Raw genomic sequence first — 17,649 nt, forward strand, 5'->3', positions numbered from 1 at the left:
TCTCCAAAGATGTGAATTGAATAAAGACATTATTGCATACAGGAAAGATTCTAGTTAAAGGGTTCTCTACACACCGATACCTTAGTAATTCATAAGGCCAGACCAAATTAACATGAAACCAAGCTACAGTAAACAGCTTACACTTCAAAACAGGATTTGGAGTACATACCCAGCTTGGAAAGTCAGACCACGTTGGCACACGCTGGCACAGGTCACGCAGGATACGGATAATAATGACGCAGGACTGCAAACCATTGGCTCTAGCCTTGCATACAAGAACAGCAACAAGTTACCATCATCATCAAGCCAGCAGGCGAAAGACTAAAATACCACTTTTGGAAGCACAGCACTGTGCCCACAAAATTATGTGGCATTTTAGAGAAAAAAAAAAAAAAAACTACATTTTGTGATTTCCTGTTAACTTTGACTTGCAAGCCTTGTAGACAAAAAGGAATTTAATCACATTTACATTTGAAAACAACAAAGTTCTAGCTAGAAAAAAAAAAAATAAACCAAAATAAAAACATGAAAAAAACACAAGTAGGGACTGGAAGGTGGCCAGAATCTGTTTGGCGTTGTACTGTGGCTTTGCGGGAGAGCAAAGTCACAATGCCAAATGGGTTCTTGGTACCTTTCACTTCCTACGCTAAAAGATTATAAAAAAAAAATAAATAAATTAAAAAAAAGGATTAAAAAAAAAAAAAATAATAATTTAAAAGCTAAACAGGAAGCAGTTTACACATTTCATCTGTTAAGCAAAGATACTCTGCAGCCTTATGGAATAATACAGATTCACAACACAGTCTAGGATGGGAACACTGATAAAAACGAGTCAGTCTTTAACGACTACTCGATGACCAGAAAGAAAAAAAAATAAATGGAGCAAAACAAAATAAAACAAACAAAATTGGCAATAAAAACAGGATGTAAGTCTTTAAACATTTGAAATGTTCTTGTTCCATGCTTCTGGTCATTTAATTTATTTTTTTTGTTAAAGAGGAACAAAACAAGCGTGTAACTATACAACAAATTAAACAGTGATAGTGCTAATCTCTCATAAGGCTACAAGAAGAAAGTAAAATGATGTGCGAACCTGGAACCACTTAGCGTGGCGGAGAGCAGCCAGAGCGTCAAGGCATTTTTGCCTGTCCAAGACGTCCGGTGGGTCTTTCACCATACCCGAGGTTACATCTAAAATGGATTGAATTGGCAAAAGTGCAGTGAGGGACGGGTGTTTGACCAGGTGAGCAAGACAAATCCTTCTATACAGCTACAGTGTCACACAAGCCATTCCCATGACAAGTACCAATGTTGTCTGACAACGCAACGAGCCCCATACATGATGCTTAATTGACATTAAAAAGGACATATAAACAGGTTACCAGACCAGATTTCCTGTTGCCGGTGACGTGTCCTTTACTGCAACAGCAAATGATTTGTAAATGTAATATCATTAAGGAGGAGGGTAGGTAGACTATACCTGGTTGTTCCAACAACAAATGTTTTAGGGTCATTTTAAAATGCCATTTTAAGGCCTAGGTGCCTCCACTGTTTTCTCTATAACAGATAGCAGATTAGCTTTTTGGAAAAGTGTGAGAGGTCAATCTGTCCAGTTGAACTTCACCGACATCAAACTCACCCATAATATAACCTCCATAAAGTGGAAAAAGCCCAACTGTGTGGGATGCAGGGACACCCTGTCAAGGCACCTTTAAAACATAACTATGGTGGGGGACATGGAGTGGGGGAAAAAAATCCAGTGCCCACCTTTAACCTCCTCTTTGGTAAAATACATGTGCCTTTTTTTCCTTTTTCAAAACTACAGGTGCGGGTTTTCGCCTAAATTGGTTAATCCTACATGCAGCGGCCTTGGATAGTTGAACAAGTCTCCCACTACATTGTGTGATTAAAGGAAGGATGGTTGGCCACAATGCACTAGCAAACTAGATCACAAGACAGAAGGGATGCAGAAATCCACTGCAGCAAACTTACACTAATGGAAGTGCAAGAAAGGCATTTCAACTAGTCATGCTAGATATGACTACCAGCAGAGGTGACTATTGTATTTGGCCAGGCAAACCTGTAGAGAAGTCTCAACTACTCTCACTGCACAAGGCATTCGCCAAATACCTGGATGTAGACATCAGAAGATGTAAGAGATCAGATAGATTCTAATCAGGACTTGGCCAGCAGAATATACTTTCACTAAATTTATTAGAGGATTGCTAGTAGAAGAGCTGTAAATATGGCTTAAAAAGGTAATTTCACCCAACATGGATACTTCAGTTTCACAGATGCTCAAGGATTGCAGCACCCACTGCATTCTTTTTTTCTCTTGGAAGCTCCAGCACAGAGATAACTTTACTGTAACTTTCTCCTTGCGCTACACTGTCCTTCATATAAAAGATGAAACTATCAGGAAAGTGAGCCCTGCAGATTGATATACCTGGGAACTGGGTGCAAAAGAGCAGCCTGCAGATGAAATCAACTCCTCAGCATCTACCTAAAACTGAAATTCAAGTTTGGGTAGACTAACCCTTTATCTGTTTTCAGAATGGCCACATACATGGGCAGGGAACAGTAGCTACCTTAACCAAACCCTTCCATGCTATATGAACAGAACGCACACACTATATTGGAGTGTGGATTTTTGCATCCAATTTGAATGGTTTTGGATCAACCCCTTAGGAGTCAAGTTCAAGAACACTTTAGCAGTGGAGAATCAAGGAAATCCAGCTGATAATATAATTTGCCAACCTGCTTAAAATGTTCTACTGTCTGCTAAAAAGGAGATTGCACAAAAAAAAAAAAAAAAAAAATTTGTTTTGGTCTTGAACTTGTCTAAGAACGTGAGATTTCGGTTACTAAAGTCAAATCGGTTTTCAGGATTTTTCTCACTAGTTGCATTATCCCTGCATTTTCCAAAAAGCAAAGGCACGAAAACACAAAAATCTAGCTTCGACTGGCTCCTTTTTTGTGAATGCATTTGAGAGAATTAAGGAACTGGGGGTTGGAGGGGTGCCCTGCATTTTTTTTTTTTTTTTAAACCGCAAGTCTCTCTGCGGTAAACAAGCAAAGGAAAGAGGATAATCTGGTAATTCACCACTCTTTACTGAGGAGTTCAAAAATAGTAGTTCACTGTTAAAAAGTGCAGCTATAAAGGAAAGCAGTCGATGTTTGCAAATCATATTATCACTGGGTTGACATTTAAACAAGAAATTTAAAGGGCTCAGAACGTTTGCTTTTATGAGCAGGGAGATTAGGGACTCATGTGAAGCTACACTTGCCTCCTCTTTCTGCTGTTCTCAATCCCTTTCTGATAAGTCTGTTCAATTTTCGACTGAACTTTCCCAGCACAATTGTTCGGGAAAGCCTAACAGAAAACATTAATAGCAGTGATCAGGCAGCAAGTAATGCTTGACATCAGTGCACCCTAATAAACCCAAATTAAATCATTCCCCATTAACTGGATTTCCAAAATGCTCTTGAAATAAGAGGTTAATCAGTGAAAAGATTGCTGTGCCCACACTATTTCATGCTTAGCTTTGGGAGAAAAAGATTTTCAGAAACGTATTAGCTGAGGGTGGTGGTAATTATAAGTCTCCGCCCATGAGGAACCAATTTACCAATGCTTAGTCAATTTCCTGCATCTTGCACTCATAACTAACATTTCCTTATGCTTCAAACAGTTACTATATCCTGTAGGCAATAGCGAAAACATGAGAAAATATGTAAAACCATCAGAGAAAATAGTGTGAACACTGCATACATTTGAGAAGAAACAGGGAAAAGGGAAGGAGTAAAAGCAGATGCCTGCACTATGCAACCAAACCCCCCTATGTAATATATTAACAAGGCTGGTGTGACACTGAGCTAGAAAAACCTTGGTCAAAAATCCTTCCGTTGTCTTGGCAGAAATTCCTGGCTGGAACCAAATTCTCAGCTACAAGGCTTTAGAGGAACAGCTGAAAGGATGGAGAAAAACACACACACGTATACTTGCTGGTGGAACAGCTCAACAGCAAGGTTAACATATTTCAACTAAAAGGGTCACTCTAGTAGACTTTGGTTTTCATGTAACAGCGCTGTCACATCAAGAATCAGGAGAACATGCAACAAAAAGGGAAGCCCCTAACCCATTAGTTACCCTATAAAACAAAGCAATTTTGAGGTTAGGTGACAGACTGTGCACTGCAAAACCTTGTTATTTATGCAGAAGGTAGGAAAGCAGGAGGCACAATGGTCATTATAGACAATGTCAACTTAAACTGAGAAGTGGACTTCTACTTAAGACCAACTAATGTAGCAACACAGATGATTTAACCAGTTCCAGAGGTTTGGCCATTCGTTGTGGATATCAGCCTGAGCACACGTCAATAGGCTCACCAGATCTGACTTATGCTAGGGACTGAGCCCACTGATCTTGAGAGATTCAACCATGGAGGGAAAAAAAAAAACTCCTATCATACTTAGTGGGATATAAAAACCAATGAACATCAGAATTTATTCATGATACCACCAACAGGTGGAAAAAAAATGGTATATCTCAAGAGTAGCATTAGCAGATAAAGAAATGGTTGGGCTTAGCTGACAAAGGCAATACAAATAATTATTAGGGATCTAAACCATGCTGCCACTGGGGGAGGTCTAAAATTGTGGTCCACATATCAGTTAAATTGGAAAAAACCCTTGTTTGTAAAAAGGAGAAATTCAGCAATGTATTTCAGAAAAAAAATAAACAGAACCTGGATTGTTTAGTGTAATGCAGGATTTACACCAGGTCAGATCAACGACTGCTTTGTTTCCTTTTATAAGAATAAAGCATGCAAAAGGACAGCTATAAAACATTTCCTTCATGTCTGTAAAAACTTAGTATGAGACAGAACCAAGGAAAGAGGAATGTACTACCATACTTGTAAATACAAATGATGGGACTTGAATAGCTCATCTAACAAACAATTAAACTTTTACTGCAGACTGGAACTTGCCCGTATCACAGTGAGCAGTTTCCTTGACACTAGTAAGGAAACAAATGTCATTCTCTGACCTACATAATGACAGAACCAACAAACTGCAGACACTGCTTCCGCTTTAAAGCAAGTAGATGATCGGAAAGGGGTATGTAAAACACCATGACAGCAACACTGGCGTCACATCAGTTCTTTTAAGAGATGCAAACTAATCATAATACAGCAGCCATCTTTATGGAAAATGCCATATTTATCCTGAGGAAAACATACTGCTCAGCTGGCAATATTAAAAAGGAGGGGGCTAGAACTCTTGCTATCAATTCTCCTTAAACCCATATGAAGTCATAAAATTAAAAAAGATAGCTAAAAAAATGGGAAATGCATAACGGATAAAATAACGGACTATTTGATATTCACTTTAAATTAAGAAGGAAATATTTCCCTAAATGTGAACTGATTAAATTGAAAAAGACAGTATGCATCTTGTAGGAAGTGTGACACCATGTTTGTGCTAGAATCTGTCATCCCATTAAGAAAAATACAAATAAAATATATACAATTTTTCATGGGAGTAATGTTAAGGGTTTTCCAACCTCCATCCCTCAGGCTTTCTTCTCTCATGATCGGAGAGGTCAGCGTTATTGTGACCTGCATTTTAGGTTCTACGCAGGAATTCAAAATAATCGCTGCTTCCGGGATGGAAGACACCACCTCATATTTCTCAGGGCTGATCACCTGTAGAAAAAAAAAAAAAGACAAAAGGATTTTAGAAAGACAGACAATGTAACAAAATTCATTAAAATATGAGGAGGGGGGGGGGGGGGGAACCCACAAACAGGGTTTGCTTATCACCAACAGTTTGCGCAGTACAATTACAATACAGTTCAATACAGAAGGAATAGGGAGGTCCTGCTCATGGAGCTTACAATCTAAAGAGACTGTTGGCAGACCATTCATTTCAACAAAAAACTTCCTGTAAGATTTATCTGTGCCCTTAGCAGGTTATGCATAATACCCCGATAAGGAGACCCCCGCCATAACAGCCCCATCACCTTCACCCTCAGAATCAGAGGAAATAGAAACTCTGGGTCTCTTAGTAGATTGAGCAGCCACCAGCATCTGCACCTGAGCAGCAAGGCCAGCCACAATAGTGGCTAAATCCCCCCCTGGGGGGGGAAACAGCGGTCCCCTGGCTTTCCAACAAAGTGGCAGGAAATTTTCCCTCCTGAGAATCCATTGCCCCAAACAAATGCCGGATAATAAAGGGTTAACTGCCCCTTTAACAAGCGCGGCGAGCGCAGCCCACCGCACCACACACAAGCACAATGAGACCCCCACAGGGACAATAAAACTGACACAGGCAATGGATAAGAAGGATATAACCTGAGGAGACCCTCGCCGCTGCTGCTGCCTCGATCGGTGTACCCAGGAGAAGAGGAAGTGATGAGACCAGGGCGCTCTATTACAGCCTATGGGAGGCTACAAGAAAATGGCCGCCATGCATGCAGAACATGCGGCCGGAGCGAGTGTAGGCAAAATGGCGCCGTTTGGCGCCGAAACCGCTGCTCCACAGTACAGTAATGCACACATATCCATATGTAAAAAAACATGGCAGATCGCCGCAGCGATCACTGTACAGTGCCCAAACATGCCACAAAACATGTCCCACAGCACACAGCTTCTCTCACTGACAAGGCTGACAGACAGTGTCACACAGTTCTCCCCCCCCCTTGCAGCCCACAGCATGCAGCCGAGTGATAGGGAGACAAACAGTGAGAACAGAGGCAGGTTACACAGTCCCAGACTGACACCCCCCCAGACAGACAGGTCCCCACATAGATACACTTACCTCACAATGGCGTGGGGGACCCGCACAGGCGAACAAGCCGCTGCACATGAGGCAGGGAGAGTCGCATACAAGACGCACAAAATGGGGGTTAAGAAACCGCACAGCGTCCAGTGAGGTGGCCACCTCACCAATCATCCCTGCACCGAACAGGGATGGGTCGTTCACTGTGCCAGGAGCGTTACCTGGCTGAACGCTCGATGGCAGGCTGGAAAGCCACTGACCCACGACCTGCGACCAGCCCGAGACCCAGCCCGCATGATCCTCTTCATCCGAAGAACTAACTAATGCTGACAAAAAGAACAGCTAAGTAAAGGTAGAGAGAAAACTCAAACAAAAAATCAAAAAAGAAGACAGAGTCTGGGGCACAATGCCCCAGCACAGAGAGAGCCAGCCACTCCTGACAAGCTAGACATTGAAACTGAGATATGGTTGCAGGAAGTAGGAGGGTATTGACTGAGGGGACCACCCCTTGAGGGTGGGATATGTTAAAAGCTTTAATGTTAACATATTCTGTTGCCTAGCTACTCCTTCGGAGCAAAGTCTAATACCCCATATGTGACGAATATGAAGAGGCGGCGACTGTCGGAGGACGTAAGAGAAAATAGCTTTGTCTTTTTACATAGAGCTGAAGAAAAAAAAAACCCCTGAACAATGCTACAATGTTGGTAGTAGGAGGGGGTAATCCTGGGCTGGCCTACATGTTCGCCAGGGTCCAATCCTTTAGTGGCTGTACAACAAAAAGGCAAAAACACTTCCTGTATGCCTCAAAAGACATGGAGGGGAAAAGAAGAGAGAAAAAAAAAAAAAGGAGGGCCCACTAACTCTCGTCTTGAATTACAGTGAAACTGTATTCCCTTAACAATGCGATGCGCTAAGTAAATTGTTGGCACTATATAGATCATGAATGATCAATCAGTGAATACCATTACGGATAATAAGCACAACAGCTTCATTTAACACTTAATATTGTGGTGGCTTTCATTAATGCAAATTACAATAGTAATTTAGTACATAGTTACATAGCAGGTGAGGTTGAATAAAGACAATAGTCCATCCAGTTCAACCTGTGTAGGTGTGTGTGGCTGTAATCATCTCACATACCCCTGAATGTGAGACATTACATTCGACCCGACTTGTTCTGTAATGGTAAAGACTTTTTACAGCGTATTCAAGCAACTTCATCAGTTCCAACAAGTGTCAGGAACATAGCCCAGCATTAGGTGGTGCAAGGTCTTGTTAGTACAAAGTCTATATAACTGCATATCCATTTCTGTGACCTCAATTAAGTCTCAACAAAAAGCAGCATAAGCAGCATGACATTTACCACAAGAAATCTTTAATACTCTTAAGATCCTAAAGAACGCATCAAGAGAAAAGGGACCCAAGATTCCCAAGAGAGATTACTGCTGATTAACATAACTTGAATGCATTCTACACAGGGGTGTTGAATGTACCATATAGTGCTATTACAGAGACATTGTGATCCAAAGCACATCACTTACAGAAAGCTGTTTGGGAAGATTCTCCGCTATACGAGTCAGCAAAGACTTGGTTGGTTTTTCGGCACAGAGTAAAACCAGGCTGACATTTCTATCACCACGCAAAAGCAATCCTTTAGCCAGTACACCAACACGCAGGACTCCCTTCAGTGCTCTGAAAAAAAAAACACCAGTTATACACAATACAGTATTCATTATGCATTGGTTTATGGCTAGAAAGTTTTGGATTTTATGGTTTCATCAAATTTGGAGTTCTGTGGGACCACAATGGAGGAGAAAGGTATGTTGCCACCAACATAAGCTTGGCATTATTGACAGCTTAAAGTGCCTCTATGGCGTCAGCAGGCAGGGAAGCCATCCCGGCCAGTAAAAAGACGGTGATTATAGCTAGAGACTATAGCAATAATCACAAGAAAAACTGTCAGGCTGGTTATCAAGTTGATCGATCAATTTGGTAAATTCAGCCTGCCCATTAACTATTTAAATCTCTGGTCAGTTAACCATGTATGGCTGCAATAGTTTTAAGCTTATTTAAGTTTTCACCTTGTGATCCTACCAGTAACACTTCCAGTTCTAGGATAAGGTTTACGTCCCCTAGGCTGCTCTCCAGAATTAAATTACAAAAACCTCTCCTCCATTACACAGGATCAAGGCATTATATAATTGACAGAAACTAGCTGGTAAAGCAGATATTGATTGAGATTTTAGTTCAGTGCACAGGAAGTTATAAAGGTCTTGGATTTCAGATAGGGTCAATAGGTTTTACTATACTTGTAGAAAATCTTAGCCCACAAAATTTAAAACTAATGCAGCCACAACATATAAAGGACCAGTAGGCCACAATATATTACATTTTTGTTCTTGCACTTGTGTGGTTCAGCTTATAATACTGAACAGCAAAATTTTAGAAAGCTCAAACAGAAGGGGGAGCTTTATACTAGCGGCACACTATTCTTCCCCATTATGTTCATGCACACATACATATATAAAAATAAAGGCAGATATAAACACTATGAAATTGAATCCTATGAGCTGTCTATACCTCTCTTTGCCAAGATCCTTCTTCTCTTCAGTCTCCTTCACCTTACTCTTGTCTTGATCAGCCATGGTGTCAGAGACTAGTTTCAGTGCTCGTTCAGTCAGAGATACTATTTTCTGAACAGCCTGCAGTTCCTCCTCTGTTGGGTAGATGGTGGCATGTTTTGTCATAACATATCTGTCATCAGAGGAATCTGGTCGCCGTAGAGGCTGCAAGACACAAAATAGGTTAGTGTGAAATGAAACAAGTAGATTGCATACATTAAAAAAAGCTTAGAGAGGCTTAAGGAAAACATTTCCAGAGATAAATTTGCAGGCTGCCCTTTATCAGAAAATACTAGTGGTTGGGTTGTTACGTTGACCCACTTGCTTCAATAAATTTAAAGAGCTACCAAGGAGGATCCATATGTGTATTTTTCTGCTGGGTCAGAATCTCAAACTATTACAGCAAGAGTATTGGCATGTCAGCTAGGCAACTAGCATTTTCAGAATTAGAAATGAGCAATACAAGCTTACACTTTCTCAGGAAAAGCATCTTTTAGCAAGTATAAATTTATACTATGCTCCATAACAAAAATGTCGCAGATTTTTCAGTGAGAACACAAAAGATTTGTGATGGGCATTTCTACATTTCTAAAAATGAAAAATATAAGTCAGGTTGTTATAGGAAACCGCTCCACATTTTAATTTGTGTCAAACTCATGCAACAGCCAAGAACAATAGATGCGGTAGCTGACCTTTGACAAGACTGAGTAGAGTGACAATTGCACTGCAGTGACCTAAAAATCCAGCGGCTTTAACAAAGATCAGCAGCAACATTACTGCTGTACTTACAGCTGGTCCTTGTGGTTGCGGTGGCATCCCTGGTCTCACTCCCAATAATCCAGGAGGTCCTGGAGGACCGTGGTGATAGCCTCCGTCTGGACCTCTCCGTCGGTCATCCCAATGATGCTGCTCCTCCTCCATTCTCCTCCAGTACATGTCTTCTTCATAGCGCCTGAAAACAGTACAAATTCGACTATTTCCAGCATCACTAAAACAGCTTATGCAAAATTAAAAAAACAAAATCACTGCTTTTTAAGAACGGTTTGACAAAATCAATGTACTAATTTATATAAACTGCAGCAAGCGAAAAGGGTAAAGAGGGTTAAATACTATAGATTTTAACACCTCAAGTCGGACAGATAGATATATATATATATATATATATATATATATATATATATATATATATATCTATGATCCAGTGATTATACTGATTGGACTTGATTAGGAAAAGCCACACACCTGTCTATATAAGACCTAACAGATCACAATGCATGTCAGAGCAAATGAGAATCATGAGGTCAAAGGAACTGCCTGAAGAGCTCAGAGACAGAATTGTGGCAAGGCACAGATCTGGCCAAGGTTACAAAAAGATTTCTGCTGCACTTAAGGTTCCTAAGAGCACAGTGGCCTCCATAATCCTCAAATGGAAGACGTTTGGGACGACCAGAACCCTTCCTAGAGCTGGCCGTCCGGCCAAACTGAGCTATCGGGGCAGAAGAGCCTTGGTGAGAGAGGTAAAGAAGAACCCAAAGATCACTGTGGCTGAGCTCCAGAGATGCAGTCAGGAGATGGGAGAAAGTTGTAGAAAGTCAACCATCACTGCAGCCCTCCACCAGTCGGGGCTTTATGGCAGAGTGGCCCGATGGAAGCCTCTCCTCAGTGTAAGACACATGAAAGCCCGCATGGAGTTTTCTAAAAAAAAAACACCTGAAGGACTCCCAAGATGGTGAGAAATAAGATTCTCTGGTCTGATGAGACCAAAATAGAACTTTTTGGCCTTAATTCTAAGCGGTATGTGTGGAGAAAACCAGGCACTGCTCATCACCTGTCCAATACAGTCCCAACAGTGAAGCATGGTGGTGGCAGCATCATGCTGTGGGGGTGTTTTTCAGCTGCAGGGACAGGACGACTGGTTGCAATCGAGGGAAAGATGAATGCGGCCAAGTACAGGGATATCCTGGACAAAAACCTTCTCCAGAGTGCTCTGGACCTCAGACTGGGCCGAAGGTTTACCTTCCAACAAGACAATGACCCTAAGCACACAGCTAAAATAACGAAGGAGTGGCTTCACAACAACTCCGTGACTGTTCTTGAATGGCCCAGCCAGAGCCCTGGCTTAAACCCAATTGAGCATCTCTGGAGAGACCTAAAAATGGCTGTCCACCAACGTTTACCATACAACCTGACAGAACTGGAGAGGATCTGCAAGGAGGAATGGCAGAGGATCCCCAAATCCAGGTGTGAAAGACTTGTTGCATCTTTCCCAAAAAGACTCCTGGCTGTATTAGATCAAAAGGGGGCTTCTACTAAATACTGAGCAAAAGGTCTGAATACTTAGGACCATGTGATATTTCAGTTTTTCTTTTTTAATAAATCTGCAACAATGTAAACAATTCTGTGTTTTTCTGTCAGTATGGGGTGCTATTCATGAGGAAGAAGAATGAACTTAATGATTTTAGCAAATGGCTGCAATATAACAAAGAGTGAAAAATTTAAGGGGGTCTGAATACTTTCCGTACCCACTGTATGTATGTATGTATATATGTATATGTATATGTATATATATATATATGTATATATATATATATATATATATATATATATATATATATATATATAAACTTTGCCCTCCAAAAGCCTAAAACTATCAGAAAGTTAAGTAGACATCTATAGGCTGCCTGCAATTCACACCAAAACAAATGCCACCTGCATGCAATGTGGGTGCCATCATCTGCTTGAACGGGACCTTGAAACCTTAAAAGTAGAACTATAGGTAAAACTTTTGTTTTAATTTTGGATAGAGTAAGGGAGAGCTATAACCTAAGGTTTATGTTTGCCGTCTGTCCCATTGGGGAGATTTACCTTCACTTCCTGTCCCATTGCCAGACAGGAAGTGAGAGAATTCCCTGAAAATTGAGAATTTCTTGGGGACCCCCCCCCCCAGGTCACCAGAACTAGTGTCCCCATTGGAAGATTTCCCCTCTTACCTTCCTGGGGAGAACCCAAATCTTTTAATGATAATGGTAAACAGGACAAAAGAGGGTGAATCTCCCTAATGGGGGCACAGACCGCAATAAAAAAAATTGACAGGTGTTCTAATCCCTTTCCACTATCCAAAACTAAAAAAAGAATAAGTATTCTCTCCATCAAATATAGAAGATGCAATCCAATTGTTGTTCCAAATATCATTTACTTCTGATCTTCATGCATACAAGTAAACACATTTACAAGCAACTGGACAGTTTCGGACATGCATATGTCCTTCATCAAGCTGCATGTGTAGCCCTAATCCTCAGTACAATCTTTTAGCACTATTCCCTCAGTGAGTCCAGCCTCATACTACACAGGTGTACCTCCTTAATCCACCTTAGTATGAGGCTAGACTCCCTGAAGGAATAGAAATAAAAGATTGTACTGAGGATTAGTGCTACATATAAAGCTTGAAGGACATATGCATGTCCGAAACTGTGCAGTCGCTTGTAAAATGTATGTTTACTTATCTTTTACTTGTGATCTTCATGCATTAATAAGTAAACATACATTTTACAAGCGACTGCACAGTTTCGGACATGCATATGTCCTTCAAGCTTTATATGTAGCACTAATCCTCAGTACAATCTTTTATTTCTATTCCTTCAGGGAGTCTAGCCTCATACTAAGGTGGATTAAGGAGGTACACCTGTGTAGTATGAGGCTGGACTCACTGAGGGAATAGTGCTAAAAGATTGTACCGAGGATTAGGGCTACACATGCAGCTTGATGAAGGACATGTGCATGTCCGAAACTGTCCAGTTGCTTGTAAATGTGTTTACTTGTATGCATGAAGATCACAAGTAAAAGATATTTGGAACAATTGGATTGCATCTCCTATTTGATGGATACTTTGTGGTGCGTATGTGTGTACATTTATTTTGCCTTTAGCAATTCTTTCATTAATTTGTAGTACCCTAGTACCCTATAGAGAGGCTTCCAACAAACTTGTGTAAGCTACTTCTTGTGTTTTATCAGGCCATTTTATTTAAACTAGGGTTAATAACACCAAGATCCGGACTGAGTGTAGCTATAGGACAGAAAAGTAATAAATCAATGTAGAGCATCATATCTTTAACACCAACTACAAAACACGACGATGTTAAACACTTCTTCAAAGCAATCCACACACCTCATCTCCATCCTCCACCGCTCCTCCTCTTCTCGCCTGCGCCAGTACTCTTCCTTTTGCATCTGTTTCCGCATCTTCTCCTCTTGGATCTTCCTGGCCCGAATGCTTGGCTTCACTTCGACCTGTAAATCTGGGTTTACCTTTTTCTGTTTGTAGAAGAAAAACGGAGAAAGCAATTCAGTAAGGATCTTTTAATGCTTCGATTTCTGCAGACCATACAATTTAATCAGTAGTAGGAAAAAGACCTTAAGGCCTCATTCACACTATGTGCAAAAAAACTGACGAAAAAAACAAGCACATTTGACTTGCATTGGCATGTTTACACCATGGGCGGAGACATGCATATTAACTACATAGGTCTCTGAAAGGACACAAAGAAATCCATTGTTTTCTATGTGCTCTGTTCACACCATAAACACAGCTGTCACGTGAGCTTTTTCTTATCTATAGTAACAAATATAAATATGTAATAAAAATTCTCTGCAAGGGCACAAAGAACATAATTGTTCTGTATGTGCCCTGCTCACAGCACAATGTTGATGTTACATCAGGGGGTTTTTTTTTTTTTGTTCCCAGGGGGTATATCCCCACTTCCTGCAATAGACACTCTGTTTAGTTGCAAGCAGTGTCAGAAGAAAAAAGAACCCAACTCAATAGAGGGGTGGGTGTTGTGTCCGTCAAAGATCACAGAAATGGATTTTACGGTAAGACAAAAACCCAATTTTCTCTTTCGTTCATTGACTGACACCGCTCCAGAATCTTCGACCATTGGGATGTCCAAAGCAGTGTCAAACATGAGGGGTGGGAAAAAACAGCAGAAAAATTCCCAAAAGTCAAAACCTAGCCAAGCAGGTAACATGGAGCTCAACCAGGAACAGCTGGAGCTCATCTGGAAAAAAAAAAAAAAAAATACAACCTCAAAGAGTACTAAGAAGCTTGAGAGGAGGGAAGGCTTAAATCAGAAGCTACAGACCCCACGTGGCCACCAGCGTCTGTGGCATCCGCCAGGGGATCCCATGACCAAGCCAGAAACCACTGCACCTTTCTGTTGAGCCAAGACGCCAACAGATCCACCTCAGGGATGCCCCACTGCACCTCTGGATGAAGGGACCACTCCCCTAGGTCCAACGGCTGCCGACTGAGTTAATCCGCCTCCCAGTTTTCTAACACGGGAATGTATAAGGAAGACCGGGCTGGAACAAACCGTTCTGCCCAACTTAGAATGCAGGCTACCTCCAGAGACGCCAGCACACTTTTTGTGCCCCTTGGTGAGTGACATAAGCCGTGGCATTGTCCAATTGAATGCGCACTGGACATCCCACCTGCAATGGTCCAGGCACAGTCTGATTGCTGGGAGTTCCAAGACATTGATAGGAAGGGTCTGGACTCTTCCAGTGTCCAGATCCCCAGAGCAGAAAGCTTGCCGAGAACGCCTCCACAGCCCGACAGGCTGGCATCCGTGGTGACCACTGTCCAATACAAGGGGAGGAAGGATTTTCGCAGCCGATGCGCCATAGAACTAAGCCACCATATCAGAGACTCTGTGCCCCACCTCAGCCAGATCAGATTGTCCAGAGACTGCAGAGTCTTGTTCCATTTGGCAAGAATCTCCCTTTGCAGGGACCTCATATGGAATTGTGCAAACAGAACCGTCCCAAAAAAAAAAAAAAAAAAAAAAAAGGTAGACACCATCAGGCCCAGCACCCACATGCAAGTCCAGAGGGATGACCATCTGCTGAACAGCAGAAGAATTGCAGCCTGCAATTTCTGGAGTTTGTCCAGAGGAAGGAGCACTTTGTCCAGAGTCAGGCCCAGATAGTTCAGCATTGTGGATGGAACCAGCGCAGACTTCTGAAAATTCAGAATCCAGCCGAACTCACAGAGAGGTCGTATTGTGATCTCCAGGTTTTCAACCAGAGCAGTAGGAGACACGGCTCGCAGGAGATTGTCCAAGTAGCCCAGCAACGTGATCCCCCATTGGCGTAACAAAGCTAGCACCAGGAACTAACACTTTTGTAAAGACCCGAGGAGCGGAGGAGAGACCAAAGGGTAACGCCACACACTGATAATGCTCCTCTCCCACGGCAAAGCGGAGAAACCGCTGGTGACCGACACATATTGGAATGTGAGGGTAGGCATAAAGGAAACCCGACGCAGGGATGCAACCACCGTGAAAATTAACTCAATTCTGAACTTCTGCACCCGCACAAAGCAGTTTAGCATCTTGAGGTCCAGGATTGGACCCAGTTTGCCTTCCTTCCTGGGAACTGTAAATAGGTTTGAGTAAAGACCCTAAAAACGTTCGGAGCCGGGACAATCACCCCTTGAACAGGTCTTGTGCCGCCCCAAACAGACCCTGTAAGCAGTTCGGGGACAGGCGCAAGTTGGAAGGTAAAAAAACCTTGCCGGGGACAAGAGCGAAACTCAATCTTGTAGTTGGACCGAATGACTGTGGACACACTTGTCTGGTACCAGGGAAGTCTACGGGTGCGGAAACCAGGAAAGACATCCTTCCACCCCCGATACAGGTGAGAGTGCACCTTTGTGCTGAAAGAGCCTTGTCTGCGGGCCTGGAGAAGCACGAGCTTGGTTTGACAGACCAGGTTCATTTAGATCCTCCAGAGGAGGCCCTGAAAGGTTTCGAGCCGTTGTCAGTCAACCCTGAGGGACGAAAAAAATAAAAACTTATGAGCTGAGAAGGAAGGCCTACGTCTACAACAAGGTTCCTTGCCTTTAGTAGCCTGTGGAACAAAGGTACTCTTTCCCCGTGTGAGACCTTTTATGATGTCATCCAGGGTAGCTCCAAACAGCCAATCTCCTTCATAAGGAGGATTAGTCAAGGTCTTTTTTAGAAGTCTGGTCTGCAGACCAGACTTTGAGCCAAAAGACACGACGAAGAACCACTGCCGATATAGAAAGCCGTGCTACTAGGGGTGCCGCATCTAGGCTTGTGACGGTATCAGATTTTCATGCTGCGATTAATTGATTAAGGTTTTGCCACGGTATACGGTATTATCACGGTATTCTATTATTAAATTTAAATTATTAAATTTCCACCTCACTTCAATTTCATTGCTGAATTTAGGGGCTTTGGTTCACTTATGCACATTATTATATAGTCAGTCAGTACAGACTCTGAACCAGGCCTAAAATAGGTCATCAAGCAGTGTCTGGCCTAACTGGTGATAACTGGTCCTGGCGCTCGGCTCCGATCCGATGGCCTGGTCATTAAGAGGGCAAATCCTTGTGGTCAAGATGTGGTTAAACCTGAAGGAGGTGTTGTTTATAAATTACTTTACTATTGCTTTAGGCCTGGTTCACATGTATGCGGGTTGGTGGTTCACATGTATGCGGGTTGGCGGCCCACATTTGCACAGGCATAGCAGCCCATTGATTTGAACGGGCTGCTATGCCCTCATTTTCCGCAGAAAAAAAGGTGCATGCAGCATTTTTTTTAAAATTCAGTGGCCTTGAAATCCATCCTGCTTTTGCACCATGCGACTAACCTGCAGTTCCTGCTCTGGCAAGCTTTCTGCATTTTTTGTATACGTGGGCACGGCATTTAAAAACAGTTTGCGTGTGCAGCAACGGCAGGTAAGTCGCATGGTGCAAAAGAAGGATGGATTTCATGGCCGCTGCATTTTTTTAAATTCTGCATGCACCTTTTTTCAGCTGAAAACGCAGGCATAGCAGCTCAAGCCCATTCACATCAATGGGCTGCTATGCCTGTGCAAATGTGGGCCGCCAACCCGCATACATGTGAACCGCCAACCCGCATACATGTGAACCACCAACCCGCATACATGTGAACCAGGCCTAAAGCAATAGTAAAGTCATTAATAGATAAAAACACCGGTCCTCCTGCAGGTTTAACCACTTCTGGATCGCAAGGATTTGCCCCTTTAAAGACCAGGCCATCGGATCAGAGCGCCAGGACCAGTCATCACCAGGTAGGCCAGACACTGCTTGATGGCTATATAATAATGTAATGTGGGCTGCTAGGCGTTTGTGTGTGTATATATATATATATATGTTAGAGCTGCACGATTCTGGCCAAAATGAGAATCACGATTTTTTAGCTTG

General features: G+C 42.3%; 1 protein-coding gene across 3 annotated transcripts in view; it reads right to left on the reverse strand.

Annotated features, from left to right (window-relative positions):
* ZFR (zinc finger RNA binding protein) overlaps positions 1 to 17,649 on the reverse strand; it is a 105,520-nt gene that overhangs the window by 11,505 nt on the left and 76,366 nt on the right. For 2 of the 3 annotated variants that reach the window (XM_082251815.1, XM_082251814.1), the window contains exons 12-18: positions 13,567 to 13,712; positions 10,191 to 10,353; positions 9,361 to 9,566; positions 8,322 to 8,472; positions 5,564 to 5,705; positions 1,094 to 1,191; positions 170 to 265 (exon numbers count right to left, since the gene is read on the reverse strand). In XM_082251815.1, coding sequence (XP_082107941.1) covers positions 170 to 265; positions 1,094 to 1,191; positions 5,564 to 5,705; positions 8,322 to 8,472; positions 9,361 to 9,566; positions 10,191 to 10,353; positions 13,567 to 13,712 — 1,002 coding nt within the window. Of the gene's footprint in view, positions 1 to 169; positions 266 to 1,093; positions 1,192 to 5,563; positions 5,706 to 8,321; positions 8,473 to 9,360; positions 9,567 to 10,190; positions 10,354 to 13,566; positions 13,713 to 17,649 lie in introns of those variants that run through there. The other variant, XM_082251816.1, reaches the window with a different exon arrangement.

Source organism: Pelophylax lessonae (assembly GCF_965119305.1).
Source record: "Pelophylax lessonae genome assembly, chromosome: 1".
NCBI classification, from domain to species: domain Eukaryota; kingdom Metazoa; phylum Chordata; class Amphibia; order Anura; family Ranidae; genus Pelophylax; species Pelophylax lessonae.